Source organism: Emydura macquarii, unplaced genomic scaffold (assembly GCF_026122565.2).
Source record: "Emydura macquarii macquarii isolate MOO-44397 ecotype Brisbane River unplaced genomic scaffold, CSIRO-AGI_Emac_v2 contig_2897, whole genome shotgun sequence".
NCBI classification, from domain to species: domain Eukaryota; kingdom Metazoa; phylum Chordata; order Testudines; family Chelidae; genus Emydura; species Emydura macquarii.
In genome coordinates, this window is record NW_027133034.1 from 57,018,442 (window position 1) to 57,040,299 (window position 21,858).

At 43.8% G+C, this 21,858-nt stretch overlaps 1 protein-coding gene and 1 pseudogene across 2 annotated transcripts in view; one reads left to right on the forward strand and one right to left on the reverse strand.

Annotated features, from left to right (window-relative positions):
* The first annotated feature begins 2,449 nt into the window (after positions 1 to 2,449).
* The window catches only part of DEPDC1B (DEP domain containing 1B), a 51,779-nt gene continuing 32,370 nt past the window's right edge, over positions 2,450 to 21,858 (forward strand). For both annotated transcript variants that reach the window (XM_067568912.1, XM_067568913.1), the window contains exons 1-3: positions 2,450 to 2,572; positions 4,778 to 5,043; positions 19,412 to 19,547. In XM_067568912.1, the coding sequence (XP_067425013.1) occupies positions 2,525 to 2,572; positions 4,778 to 5,043; positions 19,412 to 19,547 (450 nt within the window). In that variant the 5' untranslated portion in view covers positions 2,450 to 2,524. The remainder of the gene's footprint in view (positions 2,573 to 4,777; positions 5,044 to 19,411; positions 19,548 to 21,858) is intronic.
* Positions 20,467 to 20,711, reverse strand: LOC137166981 (transmembrane protein 258 pseudogene; annotated as a pseudogene).

A 21,858-nucleotide genomic window follows, 5' to 3' on the forward strand; every position in this document is an offset into this window, starting at 1 on the left:
CTGTGTGGGACATGAATTCTGTGTGTGCGCAGTGGTGCAGAATTCCCCCAGGAGTAGTATATACATGTTGCTATATGTTTATATTAGATAATATATCGGTGAAAGACATTAGCCTTGCACTTGGAGCAGAAGGTGGTGAAGTCTGTGTGGGTCCTTAATTCCTGGGGGAGTTCATTCCACGGTCTGAGACCAGCCACTCAAAGTTCTGTCTACTGCACAGACAATCTTCATCTTTATTGTAGGCACATCTCTACTGTGCCTGAGGAGTGGAGCTGTTGTTCAGGAATTCAGGATTTCTCCCCCTGCACCCACGAAGAAGAGATGTGCAGGGGAACTCATCCCATCTGGTTGAACTACGGGAAAAGAAATAAAAATCTGACAGGAAGAAACTGCATCTCTGTACTGCTTGAACTTGGAGATGGCACATTTTCTAAGCATAAGCAAGGTTCCACAGCTGCTTAGCGAGGGTTAGCCCGAAAGGATTTATAGAACTTGCATATTACAGCACCTTCTATTACCTTTTGGAACCAAAGCCTGTAACTCATTTGTGTGTGTATGTTATCTGCTTTAACATTGTAAATAACTCTTATTTCCTTCCCTAGTTAATAAATCTTTAGATAGTTTATTACAGGATTGACTACGAGCATTATCTTTGGTGCCAGATCAAAGGTGCAATTGACATGGGGGAAGTGAGCGGTCCTTTAGAATTGGTAGTAACCTGAATATTTTTGTATATTACCTGGGTGCCAAGATAGATCGGAGTACCTAAGGGGACTGTCTGTGACTTCATGTTAAGGCTGTTATAATACTTGAGGAGTTCACACCTGATAATCGGTTGGCAAAAATCTAAGTATAAAACTCACAACCCATTTGGGGTGTGTGCCCTGCTTCTTAACAGTCTGTCCTGAGGTTGGTATTCACCCTCTTGAGCCATTTCAGACAGCTTGACAGATAGCCTGACGTGGGCCCAGGTAACGTGGTGCCTTGAGATAAGGACCATGACTTTGAACTTGATTAAAAATTCTATGGGAAACCAGTGTATACAGTGGAGAACAGGTGTTCATGGTAACCTTTATTGAGGAGATGCCCTACATTGTTCCCTACTAGTTGGAGCTTCCTAAATGCTGAAGTTGCCATGCCTGGGTTGTAAGGTCTTGTTCTCCAGTACGCAGCAGTGGCCACAGTAGGACAGCAGCAGCCATGAACTAAGAAGTAGAGTCACATCCTCAGATTCCATCTAAATTGCACCAACATAACATAGTATCAGGCTGGTAAGAAGGCACTGCTGTCCTAATAGTACCCACCATCACCAGATAAAGAAACAGAGCATAAGATGTTCATAGAAAACTTTGTTTGATAGCATTCTGCCTGGCAAGGAATCACTTCTCAACAGCTGTGATTGTGAAATCTATATTTCTTGAGCGTTTTGCCTTTATGGTCCTTACTTCTCGCTTGTTTATCTGTATAGTGTCTGTCTGATTCTTTGATTTTTTTCTGTCTGTTGCATAACTAATTTTGCAAGATTTAAATCAATTCCAGTGGTGGGGTATGATTGGTTAAAGAACTGTTTTGCAATATGTTAGGATTGGTCAAAGAATTATTTTGTAATACTTTAATAAAATAATAGGTTAAACTATAGCTAAACAGAACTCAAGCTTCACTATATAACCTGGGGTCCAGGAAGGAGACCAGCTGGGAAAAAAGAATAAAAAGGAAAGACTGGAAGGAAGAAGGCCTCCCCAAGACATAGCCCGAGATCAGAGCCACTAGAATCTTCTGCATGAGCCTGAGGTGCAGGAATCCGAGCCCAGAGAGAGCGACCCTGCCTGGCCAACAAAGACCAGCACACCTGCCTGTGGACAGCCTGTGCACACAGGCCCCGCACCTGGCCCCTGGGCGGGAACAAGGTACACGTGCCAGCAGGTCCTGGGCAGTCCGCAGGGATTCAAAGAGGCGCCCAAGCCTATACCCAGGCTGAGTCGAAGGCCCACTTGCCCGTCTTCGCTCCTCCTACAACGGCTTCAGAGCTGGGCGGGTGAGCGGGCAGCGCCCGGGTCCGGCACCGCCCAGTTTCCTCCGCGTTGTACAGCGACCCCGACGCGGCTTGGGAGGCTGAAAATCAAGGGTTGGGTTACGGTGCAACAGCCACCCGCGCAGCCCGCTTCAGAGCCCCTCTGCGGCCGTGGGCATCTGCCGGCTGCAGCCGCTCCAGCCAGCAGCACCAGGCTACGGGGGAGGGGACTGACTGCCCGGTCATCATTTGCCCACCCCACCACAGCACTCTTCGTGCGCATGCGCTGTGCTAGGAGTCCTGCTGAGAGCCTAGGCAACGCCGTGTCCCCTTTTCTACCACGTCCTGCCGCTCCAATCAGAGCTCCATGGGATGTCACGTGTTCACGCTGCAGCCCAATCAGAGGGCTGCGCCGCTCTCTGGGCCCTAATTCAAACTCTTCTCCGTCTGTCTGCGGTGCCTCAGTGTTGTGTATCTCCCGGTTTCCGGGGAGACGGCGGGGCCGGCCGGGCCATGGAGCCACGACTGCTGGGCCCCGGGCCCTACCGGGCAACCCGGCTGGTAAGTCCCCGGCTGGGTCCCGCAGCATCCGCTTGGGTCTGAGCGATCCTCGGAGGGCCCGAGCCCCCCACTCCAGCCCCCCCCCCGAGCGGTGCCAGGAATCCCCCCAGCCCCACCCTGGGCATTGCCCCGAGCCCCCCCTCCAGCCCTCCCTATGGGCGGTGCCAGGAATCCCCCCAGTGCCCCCCGGGCATTGCCCCGAGCCCCCCCCCACTTCAGCCGCTCCTCCCGAGCGGTTCCTCGAGTCCCCTGCCCCGGGCTCGCGCCCCACCTCGGACATTGCCCGTACCCCCTACTCCAGCCGCTCCCCGAGCGGTGCTCCGACCCCCCATCCTGGCCTCACACTCCGCAGCGCTCCCCGGAGTCCCCCCTCCCCAGCCCCGCACCCTCCAGCCCCACTCCGGGCATTGCCCGAGCCCCCTACTTCAGCCGCTCCTCCCGAGCGGTTACCGGAGTCCCTCGTCGTCCCCCCTCCTCCTCCTCTCCCCGCCCCACTTCGGGCATTGTCCGTGCTCCCTGCTCCAGCCTCCTCTCGAGCAGTGCCTGGCGTCCCCCACTCTGGCCTCACGCCTCACAGCGTTCCCCCGAGCGGTGCCCAGAAACCCTCAACCCAGCCTCCTGCCCTGCTGCGGCCCCCCGCCCCTTGGTTTGGTCCCCCCGCCCCCAGCGGTCCCTGGCCCTCTCAATCCCGGCCTGGCATCCTCCCTACCTTCAGGGCTGGTTCCAGTCTCCTACTTCTGCCACATCCTGGACTCTCCCTACCTCAGGGCTGCTATTTGGAGTCTCCTTGGTCCCTCCTGCTCCCAGAGCTTCTTTTCTGCCCCTCTGCTATCCCACTGTCCCCAAAGAGGCATTGCACCGCTATCTGAATCATAGTTCAGTAGCTCCAAGCCCAAAAGTGCTTACATTTGCACACTGACACCCTGCTTTGCTTCCCAGAGCCCAGCCCACACCCCTTCCTCTTCCCCATCTCTGCTACTTGGCTTAATTCTGCTCCAGGGTCTTTTACACCATGACCTCTTACAGGTGAGAAAAAGAAGAGTGACACCAAGAAGGATGTTTAAGGTTTAATAAAAGCAGAAGTGACCTACAGTAAGCTCTTCCTTATGCACAAACTTGTATCAGTTTAACTAAGGCTGTGTCTACACTTAAACTGCTACAGCGCTGCAGCTGTTTCGTTGTTGTGCTTCATTGTAGACATTTATTACAGTGATCTGAGTTGCTTTAGTTAATCCATCTCTCTGACAGGCAGTAGCTAGGTTGATGGAAGAGTTCTTCCAGCCTTGTGCTCTACTCTGGGGGTTAGGTCAGCTTAACTGTCTCACTAGAGTGTGGATTTTCCACACCCCTGAGCAACATAGCTGGGTCAACCTAACTTTTTAGTGTAGACCTGGCCTTGGGGCTAGTCTGCATTACAGCAACTGAAGGGGCACTAAGGTTTTGTCTACACTAGCACTTTTGTCAGTTGGGCTGTGAAAAAAACACCGCCCTGACCAACATAAGTTTCACTGACAAAAGCGCTGGTGTGGACAGAGTTATGTCAGCGGAAGACACACTCCTGCTAACATAGCTACCGCCACTTGTTGGTGGTTTAATTATGCTGGCAGGAGAGCGCTCTCCCACCGGCATAGAACGTCTACATGGGAAACCTTATAACAGCGCAGCTGCAGCAGTACAGCTGTGCTGCTGTAATGTCGGTAGTGTAGATATAGCCTACAGATATAGTCTGTAACTGTAGTAACTTTCCTCCCCAAGCCATAGTAGCTAGAATGACAGAAGAACATCTATATTGTTTGGGGGGTTAGATGGATGTAGCTGTGGTGCTGAAGACTTTTGACGACTCCTGAGTGTCATAGCTGTGTCGACCAAAGTTTTAAGTTCAGATTTCACTATGTTCACAGATTAATTAAACTTGCTGAGGACATGACATTGGAGACATAGCAATGTAGGTATTTTTCATTCTGTCTAGTGGTTTTAGTCCTCAGGCCAACAGGTGTCAAACAAAACTTTGGCCACAGCTGTGACATGATGGATAACTCCATTACATGAATATTTGCAGTTTTATTTTGTATCCATTAAAACCAATGCCTGCAAAATGCTCTAATTGTATTGGTATTGATTTCAGATCCAGCATCATTCTACCCTTTATGATGATTATTAGAGCTCCTGTAATTGTATCTCTCCCTCCACCCCCTTCTTTTTCAGTGGAATGAGACTATTGAACTCTTTCGTGAAGGGATGCCATTACGGAGGCATCGTAGTCTTTTAAAAAACTATGAGTGTTGCTTCAAAGCCTCAGAGGCAGTAGACTGGTTACATGCACTGCTCAGATGTAATCAAAACTTTGGCCCAGAAGTGACTCGCAATCAAACAATACAGCTGCTTAAAAAATTTCTGAAAAACCATGTTATTGAAGATATCAAAGGAAGATGGGGCAAGGAAGACTTTGAGGACAACAGTCATTTATATAGGTAAATCGTATGATAAATCCTGGGTGAACTTAGTTCCTATGCAAGTAATGACATTAACCAGGGGTTTTGCAAACCCACTTACTTTGTGCATCTACCTATCTCTAAGCATGCTCACCTGTTTTCTTTTATTACAGTCCTGCTCTTCAGTAGAATCAGAGATATTGTGTTGTTCTAATATTGAGAATGTTACTTGAAGCACCCTTGTATCTGAAGTTTCACTTTTTGAGCAACATTTATAAAGTTTCTAGCCACTCCCAAATAATCTGTAGTATACAAACCTGGTGTTTGCTAACTGTGGCCAATATTTTTACTAAATAAAACAACACATACACTAACGTCCCCAACCTATTAACGTTTATGCATGTTAGTAACTATGCTTGAGTACTTCCCCTGGTGGAAGCCTGACTACACTTCTGGGAAGTTTTGGTCCTCATTTGTTGTGGGCATCTGGGAAAATCAACTAGTAACCAGAAATAACTCGACTGAGTTTCTTCTGATCTCTTCCTTCTGTTTTCTTCCTACCTCTTGGCCTGCAGCCCCCTAAATTCCTTACTCTGTTCTGATGTTCAGGAGCTTCTACAAGGACCATTTTTTCCAGTACCTTAGGGAGAGAAAAGACAGGTGCTTTCTGGATCTGAATCCTCCTTGCACTGTCGGACATCACTTAGCATGTGAATGAGGCTCCACCATCCCTGTCTATCCAGGACTGCTCTTCGCATGGCCTCTTGGTTACGTCCCATAAGTTTTCCCTCTCTCTGAGTAGTGTTAAACAGCGGAATTCTTTCAGTTAGTCCCTTTATGTGTTCCTTTATCTGTCCAATAGCATACTTGCCATGGTAGATGTTCTGGCTTCATTCCTAAAACATGTACCAAATATTTTGATAGTCTTTTCTGGATAACTTTAGAGATAGGGGGTTGATGAACTCTGATGATTTTCAGCGTTTGTTACAAATTCATTCCCTTTATTACCTTGTATTTTTCTAAGGCATTTGCTTTTGAAGGCATAAGGCGTCTGTCTGCACCTTTCGTGGGCTTTCAGTTTTCACATTCATATGTTAAGATGGAAATAACATTGGAATTGAAAATTTGTAGCTGGTCTGTAAGTTGTAGATTTTCAATGACAAATTCTTATTTAAACCGGAAAATGCAGCTGCCACTTTGTCAGTCATGATATTTCCTTGTGCACATCCCCATTGGCTTGTACATTCCTGCCAAGGTGTGTGAATTAATTCACTTCTTGTATTCAAGTAATTGAGTTGGGAGTTTCTAGATTTCTCATTACAATTGTATTTCATAACTGATTAGTAACTTTGTCTTTGCTATAGTGGACAGACTTGCAGTTCTGCTTGCGTGTTAGTAAAGCTGTCGCTTAGAAGAACTACAACCATCCAAAAACTGGGGAAAACTCAAAACAAGACTGGAGTCCATATATAGCTATTTATTGTTGGGTTAAGAAGAAATTCAGGTCACCAAAAATTAAAAATCATCCATTCATCTAGACCATTTTAGGAGAATTGGACAATTTAAAAAAATTCCTGTCAGTGAGGCCCTTTTCTTTAGCTACTTTAATTAATAACCAGGAATTTATCTGTAGGAAATATCAAAGTGTCTATTTGTTGTGTGTAAGGGCTGAGATTGCTCAATTTGGACAACTTTTCCTGGGTCCAAGTTTTAAATCATAATGAGATATGTAATATATAGATCCCATGTTTTCAATATTTACAAGTCAAATATTTATATATTGTGAAATCTGGATATAAGATTGCTCTATCTTGATCTTTAATGACATTTGAGAAGTTGACCAAGAGCAAGCTGGAATAAAAGGTATACTTTCTCTTAGTTTGAAAAAGATGTTAATAGGAAAGAAAACAACCCAGATGAAAAGATGTGCGGGTCTCTATATGACAAAGGGGATATACATCTTCAATTAGGGTTGCTCACAAATGACATTTTTATAAATTATTGTATAGATCCATTATGTTTTTGCTACTAGGAATGCACTCTGTTTGAGAAATTGCAGGGAAAGGGGAACATACTTGCATATGTGGTGGTTGTGCCCAGGAATTAGATGATTTGGGCAGGAAATTATTAGAGATTCATTTTATAGCAGAATGCCAGCCTTTGAGAGATCCCCTGACTTGTCTACTTAATGTTCCAATAAGGATCTACATTTTAAACAGAATGACAAATTATTTTCTTTTTTATTGTTAGCAGCAAGACTTTGTATTGCATATTATTAGAAAAATGTGACAACCTATGGAATGTAGAATAGTAAAATTATGGACTGTCCTTGTAATAGAAAAACTTATATGCTCAGTTTGTACATGAGAGAAGCCACCCCAAAAAGGATAGTTATTTAGAAATTTGGTGTATTCTTTTTTAGTGTATTTTGAGGAGGAGGACTCCCCAGCCACCAACCTGGAATTGCTAGCTAGGTACCTTGAATATTAACCTAATCCTGATTAACATACTACATCGTACTTTTATTACTTAATGTTTAAATAATTATTTAATGTTTAATAAAGTTTAAAAAAAGGAAGGAAAAATAAAAACTGCTACATTGTTAGCAAAATCTAGATCTTCTAGTGTCCTGCTGTTGAACTATGTGATGCTTGTGTTGTATCCGTTTGTACTCTTTCTCATAATGAAGTTAATGGCAGTACCTAATAGTAGATTTTATTTCCGCTCTTTCTTGGTGCATCAGTGCCCAGTGGGATTCCATCCAACTCTGAACCTCCAGAGCTTGATCACTACTTTGTGAAGAAAACGTTCTGGATGAAAACACCTTCCAGATCACTCTCGGTCTTTCTTCTTCCCAAGGCAATTCTATATTATCTGGTCAGACTGAAGGACATCTACTTTCACATCTCAATTTATCCCTGTCAATGGCAGTCCTTCCCTTTGACTTAGGGGAAATCTTTATTTCAGTTTGTCTCCCTCTTCTTTCCGCTTTCACTCTTCAGGCTTTCACCAAGATCATGGGAGCATTGCAAGGGCATATATCCATACCCTTATCTTGACAACATTCTCATCCGTGTCATCTGTGGTTCCCAAGAGATTCACTCTCAGGACAGCGTTCTTCAATATCTTCTTTTCCATGGCTTCCTGATGAATCTGGCAAAACTCTTTCCTGCACCTTGGTAATACTGCAGCTGGGAGTGGAGGTATACATTTAAGTGGTATACATTTAAGAGGCCTTGTCCCAGGTTCTTATTTCCTTTCATGTCTTGGTAAAGGCTATTCTTCATCTGCCAGTCCATTTTATAACCTGTGTGGACCCAGTCTCTTGGGCCTGCTGTTTGCCTTTATCTTTGGCCATTTCAACCATATCTAACACAGTGCTATTCCTTCAGTTCTCTGCAGATATGTGACATTTTGTTCCTTCAGTCTTCCTTTTTGATGACTTCCACCGCCTCAAGAAGGTCTTGTACTAATTTAGATGGGAAAAATGGGTCCAAAGATTCAAAGATGTTAATGTGACCCTGTCACTCTATAAACATTAAATAGTTTTAATCAACGTTCAGGGTTTGGTATACAGAAACCTCAGCCTGCTTAGTACCATGACAAACAAACTAGGAAATTTATGCCAAAGATTAGAAATTTATTGATTGAAACACACACAAAGCAAAAAGACATTGAAACTGAAATTGAGTGGGTATGGAAAAACTTCAGTATTTTCCCCCCTAAACCATCTCTTTTTAGAGAGAGGAAATATTGGTTAGTCTCTTATTCTGTCAATAATTCTTGCTGCGGGGGTAGGGGGAAAGGGTCAGTTCTGTTCAATTTTAGTCAGGAATGATAATGTGACTAGTCAACAAGTATTTTGTGCTCTGTGATACTTTTTTGAGAGGGAAGATCCAACTTACATATGGATCTGGTTTCACATGTTGTCTGCTTTACTTTGTTGTATTGTCAGGCTGTAGCTCTCAAGATAGTTGCAGAAGTTCTGCATATACCATCTTATTATTATCTGTTCATTGTTGTGAAACTTTAAGTAACCATTAATGAGGGTGACTGTGTTGTTGTTTCTTATGTTGAAATAAGTCTCTGCACTCCAGGTGGGCAGTAAGGAATGCTAACTCTCTAGTTATCATGCCTCTTTTTACTATCCTCCCACATCTTGCGAGAACTTTCTGTAGTATTTTTGTATGCATTTCTTTAATGCATTTATATAGATTTTAGTCTCTGGCAGATTATACATTTTACCACTAGCCTTTAATTGGCATAGTTTTCATCCATTTTTCTGGTTTATTTTTATGATCTTAATTAGTCTATTTTTGTAATTATTTAAAAACTCTTTTTTTGAAAGAGGTCAGCTCCCAGACTACTGCACTGGGCAGCACAGAATGGGGAGGAGGTGAACATCCCACAGTGCTGAAGGAACAGGTCCAGGACTACTTAAAAAGATTGGACATACACAAGTCCGTGGGGCTAGTTGCAATGCATTCTAGGGTGCTGAGGGAGTTAGCTGATGTGATTTCAGAGCCATTGGCTATTATCTTTGAAAGCTCGTGGCAATTGCGGGAGGACCCTGATGATTCGAAAGAGGCAAATATAGTGCCCATCTTCAAGAAAGGGAAGAAAGTGGAATCGGGGAACTACAGACCGGTCAGCCTCACCTCAGTCCCTGCAAAAATCATGGAGCAGGTCCTTAAGGAATCCATTTTAAGGCACTTGGAAGAGAGGAACGTGATCAGGAACAGTCAACATGGATTCACCAGTGGCAAGTCATGCCTGACCAACCTGATTGCCTTCTATGAAGAGGTTACTGGCTCTGTGCATGTGGGGAAAGCGGTGGACGTGATATACCTTGACTTTAGCAAAGCTTTTGATACCGTCTCCCACTGCATTCCTATCAGCAAGTTAAAGAAGTATGGGTTGGATGAATGGACTATAAAATGGATAGAGAACTGGCTAGATCATTGGGCTCAATGAGTAGTGATCAATGGCTCCATGTCTAGCTGGCAGCCGATCACAAGCGGAGTGCCCCAGGGGTCGGTCCTGGGGCCAGTTTTGTTCAACATCTTCATTAATGATCTGGAGGATGGGGTAGATTGCACCCTCAGCAAGTTTGCGGATGACACTAGGCTGGGGGGAGTGGTAGATACAGAGGGACCTAGACAAATTGGAGGATTGGGCCAAAAGAAATCTGATGAGGTTCAACAAGGACAAGTGCAGAGTCCTCCACTTAGGATGGAAGAATCCCATGCACAGCTACAGACTGGGGACCAGGGGATGTTGTGAAGACAAAAAATATAAATGGGTTTGAAAAAGAATTAGATAAGTTCATGGAGGATTGATCCATCAATGTCTGTTAGTTAAGATAGTCAGGGACACAACCCCATGCTCTGAGTGTGCCTCTCTGACTGCCAGATGCTGGGAGTGGATGACAGAGGATGAATCACTCAATAATTGCTATGTTCTCTTCAGTCCTTCTGAAGCATCTGGCATTGGCCCCTGTCTGAAGACAGGATACTGGGCTAGATGGATCATTGGTCTGACCCAGTATGGCCATTCTTATGTTTGTATGAACTTGGAATACTTTTTATTTTTTAAAGTATGCAGCATTAATCTGACTCTCTCATAGCTTAGCTTTCGTGCAATAAGAAAAAACAAGCTATCTTAAGAAATGTCTGTTCTACATTGTGGCTTATACAAGATAATGGTTCAGGTTAACTAACACAATTTGTTTCAACATAGGACTGTTGATTTGTATATATTACACTGATCAACAGCAAGTGATTATATTGTTTCTGTCACCTGTTATTCTTGTAACAAATTAATCTCCACTCAACTCATTTCTTAAATTATCTTATCACATTTTGTGACCTAAGGATTTTTTCCCTGTTGAGAGAATTCTTTTCTTTTGAGAGCTGAAAACTGTCATTTCACATTCATGTCCTCTTTTCAAATATCTTAAGGTAGTTTTGATTCTGTCTGGAGTTGACCTTTTTAAAACAAGATTTTAGGTCTGCTTGATAAGTGCAATTCTATTGACATAGTGTATTGCAATTTCTCCAAAGCATTTGTGTTGGTACATTATGGCATTCTGATTTAAAAAAAAATTGCATTATATGGATTTAACAGGGAACACATTAGATGGATGAAAACTGGCTTGTTGACAGATCTCAAAATGTAAATGAGGGGGTCATTTCTAGCAGAGTTGGTTCTTGGTCCAACACTTTTAAAAATATTTTTATCAGCTATCTAGATGATGGTATAACATCTTAAATGATGTGTGTTCATGACACACAGATTAGTGGGATGGTAAATAATGAAGAGGACAAATTACTGTAACAGAGTGATATGAAGCACCTGGAAAAATGGTCATAATCTAACAAAATGCATTTTTAATATAGCTAAATGCAAGGTAATACATCTGGAAAGCAAGGATGCAAGTTACACTTAAAAGGTGCAAAACACTGTATTAGAAAGCAGTGACTCAGAGAAAAACTTAGGGATCATTGTAGAAAATTGCCTCAGCATGAACTCCCAGTGTGATGCCATGGCAAAAGCACTAATTTGATCCTGGCATGTATATAGAGGAGAATATCAAGTAGAAGAAGGAAAGTGATATTTTTGCCTTTGTTTGCAGCATTGGTAGAACTGCTGCTAGGATACTGTGTCCTGTTCTGGTGTCTGTGCTTAAAGAAAGATGTGGAAATGCTGGAGAGAGTTCAAAGGAGAGGCCACAAAAATTATCCTTGGGGTAGAAAACAAACCATATGATTTGAGGCTTAGGGAGCTCAACTTATTCATCTTATTGAAAAGAGGGTTGATAGGTGACTTCATTGCTATGTTTTAGGTACTTATACATAGAAAACATCTGATAGTGGGGGGGTGGGGGGCTTTTCAATCTTGCTGACAGAGGCATAAGAAGATCCAATGGCTGGAAGCTGAACAAATTTAGCCTTGAAATAAGATGCAATTTCTTAGCTGTGAGGGTAATCAGACATTAGAACAGCTTTCCAGGGGAGGTGGTTATCATTTGGAGTCTTTCTTTTTTGGGGGGGAGGCGGGTGTATGTCTACACTGCAGTTAAATATTCCCAGAAAGGGTCTCTCTTACGCTCAGAAGCCATAACAGTTTTTCTGTGGCAAAAGTGTGGGGGAATATAGGAAGCTGTGTGTGTACTGAATATTGTCTTTCCTTTTTCTTTCCAGTCCACTCCATTGTTCCTTTCTACTCTGCCTCTGTGCTGTCTCTGTCTTTAAGACAGTGTCTCAACTAACTCCTCTGCCTTGTTTGGCCCAGCTTCACCACCACATCAGCATAGAAGAACAACAGTCCTATCCAGCCTGTGTCTTTCTTTGCACATGTAACTTTAGTCTGCTGAGAAACAGAAACTGAAACAGAAACTGTGAAAACCCAGAACTTTCAAGAAGCTGGTAGTTAGGCTGGACAGACTAGAGCCATTAATTCATTTTTATGAGTCTGCAAATGTAGGTTTAGCATGTTTTTGATGAGATTTAATTGTAACTTATTTTTTAAACGAGAGAGAAATTTCGTATTTTATTGATTTAAAAAAAAAAATTTTTTTTTTTTTTTTTTTAAATCCACCCTGCTTGGAATCTATAAATCTATGAATCCCCCAGTTCCATCCCCTTCCTTCATGAACCTCCGCTTCATGCGGAGAACAAGAGTGCTTGCATTGCCATTAGCATGCCCATAACCCTTGCAGCTCTGCATTAAAGACAATGACTGTCATCAAGTTTTATGCTTCAGGGCTTCAGCTGGCTACCTGCCAGAGGGTTGGAAGGAATTTTGTTTCCCACAATTGGCCAGATGATTCTGTATTATTTTGTTTTGCGTTCCTCTGAAGATTCAGAGATTGGCCACAGCTGCAGATCGGAGAACAGGGGGGTGGGTCAATGTTTTGAGGTAGTGCAGAGTGTCGTCTTCCTTAGATGCCTGGCTGGCATGGCTTGCTTATGTGCTCAAGGTAAAACTGATCAGATTTGGGGCTGGGAATAATTCTTTCCCTGGTCAGATTGGGAGGGATCTTTGGGTTTTTTTTCAATTTCCCTGTAGCATGGGTGTGTGTTACCTGCGAGGGCAGGGGTAGTCGATAGGCAGACTCTGGCTCAAATCCGGACCACCAAATGCTTTTGAACAGATTCTGAAATTTTTTTTACTATCATTGTTATTTTTTAATAATTTTTCTCTGGAGTCTGGACCCAGAGAAAACCTTGACCAACAACATTTGGACCTGGACAAAAAATAATTGATTTACTACTGTGCTAGGGTCATCTGGTCATATCTCAATTAATCAATTGCATGCCATTGTGAGGGCCTCGAGGAATGATGGCAACTTGTTTTTTCCTGTTTTCTGCTTGTGGCACACAACAACATAGTCTCCTGAGGACTGAAATGCTTTGGTCTAAGGCAGTGGTTCTTAACCTTTCCAAACTACTGTACCCCTGAAGCCTGAGTCCCACCCCCACGGGGCTGAGGCATGTAACTTAGTTTCATGGCGCCCCTGTGGCTCCAGGCAATTGCCTTTCTTGCCACCCCCAATACCAGCTCTGCACTTGCGACCCCTCTAAACCCCCAGGTTAAGAAACACTGGTCTAAGGGCTCAGTATATGGATAGTTAGGTGAAATTTGATGGCTAGTGATATATGGTAGGTCAGATTAGTTGAACTAATGGTCCCTTCTGGCCTTAAACGCTGTCATAGAATCATAGAGTTGGAAGGGATCTCAGGAGGTCATCTAGTCTAACCCCACCGCTCAAAGCAGGACTAGCCTCAGCTAAATCATCCAAGCCAGGGTTTTGTCAAGCTGCAGCTTAAAAACCCTCTAAAGATGGAGATTCCACCACGTCTCTAAGTAACCCATTCCAGTGCTTCACCATCCTCCTAGTGAAAAACTTTTTCCTAATGTCCAACCTAGATCTCCCCCACTGCAATTTGAGACCATTGCTCCTTGTTCTGTTATCTGCCACCACTGAGAACAGCCTAGCTCCATCCTCCCTGGAACGCCCTTTCAGGTAGTTCAAGGCTATCAAATCTCCCCTCATTCTTCTCTTCTGCTGACTAAACAAGCCTAGTTCCTTCAGCCTCTCCTCATAAGTATTGTACTCTAGCCCCATAATCATTTTTGTTGCCCGCTGCTATTAGCCTTCTTGGCAACTAGGGCACACTGCTGACTCATATCCAGCTTCTTATCCACTGTTACCCCCAGGTCCTTTTCTGCAGAACTGCTGCTTAGCTCGTCGGTCCCCAGTCTGTAGCTGTGCATGGGATTCTTCCTTTCTAAGTGCAGGACTCTGCACTTGTCCTTGTTGAACCTCATCAGATTTCTTTTAGCCCAATCCTCCAGTTTGTTTAGGTCCTTCTGTATCCTATCCCTACCTTCCAGGGTATCTACCACTCCCCCTAGCTTAGTGTCATCTGCAAACTTGCTGAGGGTGCAATCTACCCCATCCTCCAGATCATTAATGAAGATGTTGAGCAAAACCGGCTCCAGGACCGACCCGACTCCGCTTGTGACCGGTTGCCAGCTAGATATGGAGCCATTGATCACTACTCATTGAGCCCTATGCTCTAGCCAGCTTTCTATCCATCTTATAGTCCATTCATCCAACCCATACTTCTTTAACTTGCTGATAAGAATACTGTGAGAGACAGTATCAAAAGCTTTACTAAAGTCAAGGTATATCACGTCCACTGCTTTCCCCACATCCACAGAGCCAGTCACCTCTTCATAGAAAGCAATCAGGTTGGTCAGGCATGACTTTCCCTTGGTGAATCCATGTTGACTGTTCCTGATCATCTTTCTCTCTTCCAAGTGCCCTAAAATGGATTCCTTGAGGACCTGCTCCATGATTTTTGCAGGGACTGAGGTGAGGCTGACTGGTCTGTAGTTCCTTGGATCCTCTTTTCTCCCTTTCTTGAAGATGGGCACTATATTTGCTTTTTTCCAGTCATCAGGGACCTCCCCCAATTGCCACAAGCTTTCAAAGATAATAGCCAAAAGCTCTGAAATCACATCAGCCAACTCCGTCAACACCCTCGGGTGCATTGCATCTGGCCCCATGGACTTGTGTATGTCCAGTCTTTCTAAATAGTCTTGGACCTGTTCCTTCAGCACTGTGGGATGTTCACTTCCTTCCCATTCTGTGCCGCCCAAAGCAGTAGTCTGGGAGCTGACCTTATCTGTGAAGACAGAGGCAAAAAAGGCATTGAGTATCTCAGCTTTCTCCACATCCTCTGTCACTAGGTTGCCTCCCCCATTCTGTAAGGGGCCCACACTTTCCCTAATATTCCTCTTGTTGGTAACATACCTGTAGAAACCCTCTTGTTCCCCTTTACATCCCTTGCTAGCTGCAATTCCAATTGTGCTTTGGCCTTCCTGATTTCATTCTTGCATGTTCGAGCAGCATTTTTATACTCCTCCCTAGTCATCTGACTATGAAATATTGTTGACAATCTTTTGGCTCTGGTGGGTCCACAATTCTTATCCTTAACGACCCAATATATTTTGTCTTTTGCTTAATACTTGCAGAGGAAGGAGGTCAAATAGGCAGTTTTTGAGTGAAATCAAGAATTTTGCATGATCTCTTTTTGAAAAGACACAATCTTCCTCCAAATAGACTTGCTATTCTTTTTGACTAGTTTAAGCCATCTATGATTGTGGACTTTGGGTTTCAATTACCAAACCATGCTCAATATACATTAAAACAACTTTAGTTTTCTATCTTTGTTTTTCAGGATATTTAATATCCTGGGAGCTCCCTCTGGTAGACTTCCCCTAATGCTGCTTTGCAAATAGATATCTTCAACTGTAATGGTGTAGGTAGGGGTGAAAAAGAGGTGGCTGTAGGTATGTACCATTTTAAAATTGAATCAACAAATACTACACAAATTGGGGGGGGTTGTAGTCACTTTATGCTTTTTCTATAAACTGATAAATTGATCATTTTGCTGTCACTTGCAGTGATACAGTTCTGAAAGAGGTAAAAGGCAGTCTTCCATTTCTGTTTTATAGGAGTGGAGAAAATAAGTGAGTAAACTCTGACTAAAACTTCCAGTCATATGGTCAAATGCCTAAATTGCTCACGAAATTAAACCACCAAAAATATAAACATATTAAGTACAGCCTAATGCAAGAGAATATTTATCATTCTGTATCGGCAAATATCCTGTGGTTTTTGTATCGGTATGTCCTCACTAATTGGCACAATTGGAGGTTTTTGTGTTGTTGGGTGTTATTTCAGTGTGATGTGTAAAAGCATTGACACTTGCGGATTTTGCAGTTCCTGGAATCCAAGCAATTGCATTTAAAGCTGCTCAGCAAAAAAACCAGTACCTCAAATGGCTTGCTGGCATCTGAAGGATCATAGCAGCCTTTTCACCACTGGCGGCACTATGGGTGGTACTGTCTCCAGTCACCACTTCAGCCATAAATTGGTCTGGGGTGTCATCTCCCTCTTTTTTTTCTCCCTGTGTATTCCCTCATGTATTTCCCCTTTTTCTTCCCCGTGTGTTCCTGCATGTATTCCCTTAGAGTTAATTGTGCACGTGCGCTAGGATAGTGCTTAACACCTTCATGAATACATTGTAAGAAAATAGTTTTCTTCAAGGTTTAGGATCACTCCTGGAATTCACCAGGCTTGTCACCTTTGTCCCATTTACACTGATAGGAACAATTAGGTTAGGTGGCATTAGCTTACGGACTTGGCTTTCCACCATAGGGCTTTCATGATATTGGTGTCCTGGGTGCCCTCGTGAAAAGCACACTCACTACTTGCCAGGTATGCTCCAGACCATGGCTTAATGCTTGAGCTAGGTCCTCCCTGTCCAGCCCACCTGCTCCTGCTCTGTGGTTTTCCTTGTAAGGAGGCTGCAGGCTCATCTGAGCCTGCGCCTAGAGTGTCTGGATTTTCCAGAGGGGACCAGCCTGGGACCCTTAGAGACTGGTACTTCAAGTCCGGAACCACGCCATCAGGCCGCTGATCCTCCCGGCTAGGTTCTCTTTCAATCTGAAAGCCTCCTTTTACCTCAGATGGCTCATGTGTTGTTGCTGAAGCTGCTTCTGCAGCCAGATGGTTCTGAATAAGCTACACTGCATTGGCTAGCGTCTCTGCTCGGTGTTTGAGTACCCAATCCTGACCTCTGAGGCGGGAGTATATGGGTGAACTGTGCCACCAAGATGAGCTTAGTAACTTGGACTTCAATACAAGTCTCTGGGTTCAACCATTGCCAATAAAAGTCTCAATTTCTGGGTCACTATGTGGTGGGTAGCTCCCCTCAGGTATTTCTCCCCATAGAACTGCAGTTGAAAGGTGGTCTCTGTGATATCGAGGTAGTGCAATATAGCTGCTTTTACCTGTGTGTAGCCTAATGCTGTTGCTGGGTTTAGCCCATAGGTACACAGCCTTTGCAGTCTGGTTAGCAAAATGATAACAAGATGGCACATTGCTTGGGTGGCAACTTGCCTGCTGTTGCCTGCTGCTTCAATGTCCCAAGAAATGCCTCTAAGTCATGCTTTGGGCCCATTTTTGTGCATCTCACTGGCACAACCATCCCTCCAGGGTCTGTCATTTGGGCCTCAGAGGCTACATCACGGCCACTACATGTTGAATCAATTGCTGTTGCGCCCCTAAGTCCTGACCTAGCTGTTGCTGATGGGCAGCCATCTGTTGCAGGAGCTGCTTCTGCTGGGCCCCCTGTTGCTGGTTCCTGGTCATCCACTTTAGAAGATGTTCCAGATCCATGTCAACTTACATCTCTAGGCCTAGGGTGTTTGGCAGTGCCGGTTACTCAAGCCTCCCCCATGGGTGGGAAGATAATGCCCCCATTCTTTATCATATTGTCACCAGGTTCCTTCCTCAGGATGTCCCCTGGACTAGGCCCCTGCACTCATCAAGGCCTCTTCTCTGCAGTGGCTGGGCATTCCATCACTGTCTCTGGCTGAGCCTCTTATGATTAGACTAATCTGCCCCTTCCGGGGCATCAGTGAACACAAAAAAGAAACACAAATGAATTGTCACACAAGGATGGTAAAGTGCTCTTTCTTCATAATATTCCTCTTAAACTGTGGCTCCACCTAGCCTCACATACTAATACAGGGAAATAGTCCCCTCAAATAGGTGGATCAGCTCTGAGCTCTCCCTTCTTTCAGGGAGATGTTGCTGGAAAGTGGTCATCTGAAGAGCTCTTACCTTCAATCAACCCTCTCTCCAGGAGCTGGAGACTGGAGTTACGCTCTCTTCTCTGATCTGCCACCAGCAATGCTGTATCTTTCCCCTTTCCTCCCTCCAAATCTGACATTTCTTACAGGTGTGATAGGGTGGGGCTACCTAAACCCTTAGCAGCTCATTAACCGTGTGTTGCCCAGTGTGGATTTGTTATACTCCATTTAATCTTTTTTTGGTTTTTGAAAGTAAAACACATCCAGACTGGATGAGTAGGCACATTTCCTAAGCTGCCATAAAACGAAGTGCAGACACTGTAGAGGCAAATCTCACCCCTTTCCTGGAATTATTCTTTATTAATGAAGGAATTAACACTAAGAATTCAGCTCACAGTTTTTCTCCAGACTGGTGCTCTTAGGGTTCTTATCTCATGATTTCTTAACTCACCCGCAAATGTGTGCTCTCTTTGTCTAAAAGGGAATGTTTTCACTGCAGAGTTAACATGGGTGATCAGCAGCTACATCTGAGCATCTTGGTTACCCTAGCTCTGGTGTGAGTAGCCATTGCAAAGCCACACTCGAATTAGTATATCTTGACTGGTGCTTTATTGAGCTAAGTGTATCACTAGGTCCACTGGGAGTATAATTCATGGTTCTTTGTGCTGCAGTATGATGAGCTGCTTCCCAGTGAATTGTGTGGGAGAACTTTCCTTCTGGAAATGCAGCGAGGGTTTATGGGAAGTCATTGGAGGACTGTCAGCATTCAAATGACTTGCCTTGCATCCTTGCTGCAAAGAGAGTGGGTTACCAGCTCACGTGAAAGCCTTACTTTGATTTTAGACTATAGCACCGCATGAGCCAGCTAGCTTGGGTTGAAAGCACCTCTAACCTAAAGAGAGAGGGTTTTGTATGTGAATGGAAAGGATGTGAAGGGTACCATCCAAGGAGCCCAAATAGATCTTCACTGAAGACATCAATTTAAGAGGCCCAAATGGGTGACAACCTACCTGACTCACTGAGAAAGCAGAATCCACTTTAACCTTTCCTAGCAGGATCAACATCTTCTAAAATAGAGAAGTGTTCAGGCATATATTACCAGCCTCATAGACGTATGCATATGCACACACACATTTAGTATAGCAAGACACAGGTTGAAGATAATAAATACAAAATTGCATAATATTTAGAAGCTTATTTTTTTTTTTTAAATGTTAGCTTTAATTTTATTTAGGTTTCCTCCTTCTTCACCACTGAAACCATATCCAACAAGGCCTCCTTACAGAAAGGAAGTAATTAAATTCCCAGACTGGAATATTCCTGAAGCAGGCACTTCCCAAGAACACATCCCAGTGAAGCCTGTCATGATGGTAAGATTTCTTGTTTCCAGTTCCTAAAATGTGATTTTCTGAAAAGAAAATAAGTAATGGGAAGAGAGAAAATAAACTAATGATCTCTTTTTTTGATGGATAGCATTTGGCTGTAGAAAAATTAAATAAATAGACTTTTGTTATGGTGTATTTTTACTTAGAGGAAGCCATTGTTCTTTGATTTTTAATTATAGGTCATTGGTTGTTTTGATTCTCTCAAATGGGTTGTTTCCTCATTTGATTATTTTTATGTTCCCAAATTACAACGCTTAAATTCTGTACTTAGTGTCAATCAGAGGTGTCAAACTCATTTTGCTGTGGCGGGCCAGATTTGAATTAAATGTACTTCAAGTGGGCCATACATACCATAAATCGAAATACTAGGCACAACCATTTTTATGTAGTATTCGATTTTATTTGCTAGATATCAGCGATATAAAACCTGCAGTAAATTTACTTCTACGACTACTACTATTTTATGATTAAAAGAATTGATCAATGATTAAGAATTCTAGTACTGCGCGATGCCCCAAGACCACACTGTCCCTCTCTTGTCTTTTGGAGCGCTGTGTCTTGTGCACACAGTGCTCCACGTGCTGCCATCAGAGTACAGAGATCTTGTGGCAGCATGCGACGCTGCAACATCTTGCGGCGTTGTACCCTCTGGTGGTGTCACACGCTGTCACGAGATCTCACAGCGTTGTACTCTCTGGCGGCTGCTTGCGCTGCCATGAGATCTTGCAGCTTTTTTTTTTTTTTTGCTATATCACAGCTTTATTCAGGCATGAGGTGATACGCTGGGCTGCGCTCATGTGTCAGGGGACACAGTCTGCATCTGCGATGGGCCATATCCTTAAAATAGAAAAAGGAGGAGCTTCTGTGAGGCCTTCCACCTGGAATCTAGAGCCATTTTCTGGTTTAATGTCACACACAGATACTGACCCACAATAGCAAGAAGAGAACTCCAAAGCCCATGAAAAGTGAAGCCACCAGAGAGAGAAACAGTTCCTTGTAGATGTCCCGGGTGTATTTAGTGGAAGTCACTTCATAGATGAAGAACCAGGCAGTGAAGAACATGCCAATGGCCAGCAGCACCACAGTGAGGCGCGGGAACACTGCTGGGTTCATTGGGCTGGTGTATCTGCTCATGGCCTCGATCTCCATTGCACTGCTCTCTCTCCAGGCTCCACCCCCGGCAGGGGAAGCGAGCGAAAGGAAGGAAGGACACGTCTCTCCTCCGGTCTGGCCACGTGGATCTCGTGGCGTTGTACCCTCTGTCAGCAGCGTGTGAGGCCGTCAGAGAGTTCAATGCCCCGAGATGTCGTGGCAGCATGCGCTGCCGCCAGGGGCCGGACCAAAAAGGTTGGCAGGCTGTATCCAACCCGCGGGTAAAGGATAAATTGGAGAGGGTTCAGAGAAGAGCCACAAGAATGATTAAAGTACTAGAAAACATTCCTTACAGTGATAGACTCAAAGAGCTCAATCTTTTTAGCTTAAAAAAGAGAAGCTTAAGGGGTGACTTGATTACAATTCATAAGTATCTACATGGGAAACATTTAATAATGGGTTTTTAGAAAGATTTAACAAGCTCCAGTGGCTTGAAGTCAAAGCTAGAGTGCATACTTGATATGTTGTTTAGAGGCCTGAGCATCTTAATTTATATATCTTCATATCTCCAGACTCCTCTGGGCTAATCCTGTGTGAACACACACTCCCCAGACGCATTTAAGAAATAGGTGTAGATCATGATAATAACTTTTCTTTCTTGCATGCTTTGATCAGTGAAATTGTTAACAATGTTGATATTTCAAGTATCATTGGCATCTAAGTTATTATCCCTTGAAATTAATGGCACAGTTCACACTTCAGAGCTATTGTTCTAGGATTTCCTAAACACAGTCAGAGCTCTCTGCTATTTTTAGCATGTTTGCTTGAGCAGAGTTAGCAGGTGTATATCTACTCAAGGTAAAATTACACCTCCAAACTGCAGTGCAAACATAACCAAAAAGCTAACAGAGTTCAGCCAGTGCAGTGTGGCCATGGCGGTGCAGGCTAGTTGCCCAAGTACAGCCCTGCCTGAGATCCTAGGTACATACATGGTTGGCTAGCCTGAGCTGTTGTGGCCACATGGCTATTTTTAGCACAGGAGCTTGAGCAGAGCAAGTGCTTGTAAATCTGCCTGAGCAGGGAAATAAATCTCCCAGCTGCAGTGTAGACTTACCTGTTGAAGGATTTGTTTGCAACCAGGTATAGTTACTGCCTATTTTCTATACATAAATAATATTTTTATTTATTTTAAATTAAAATTGAA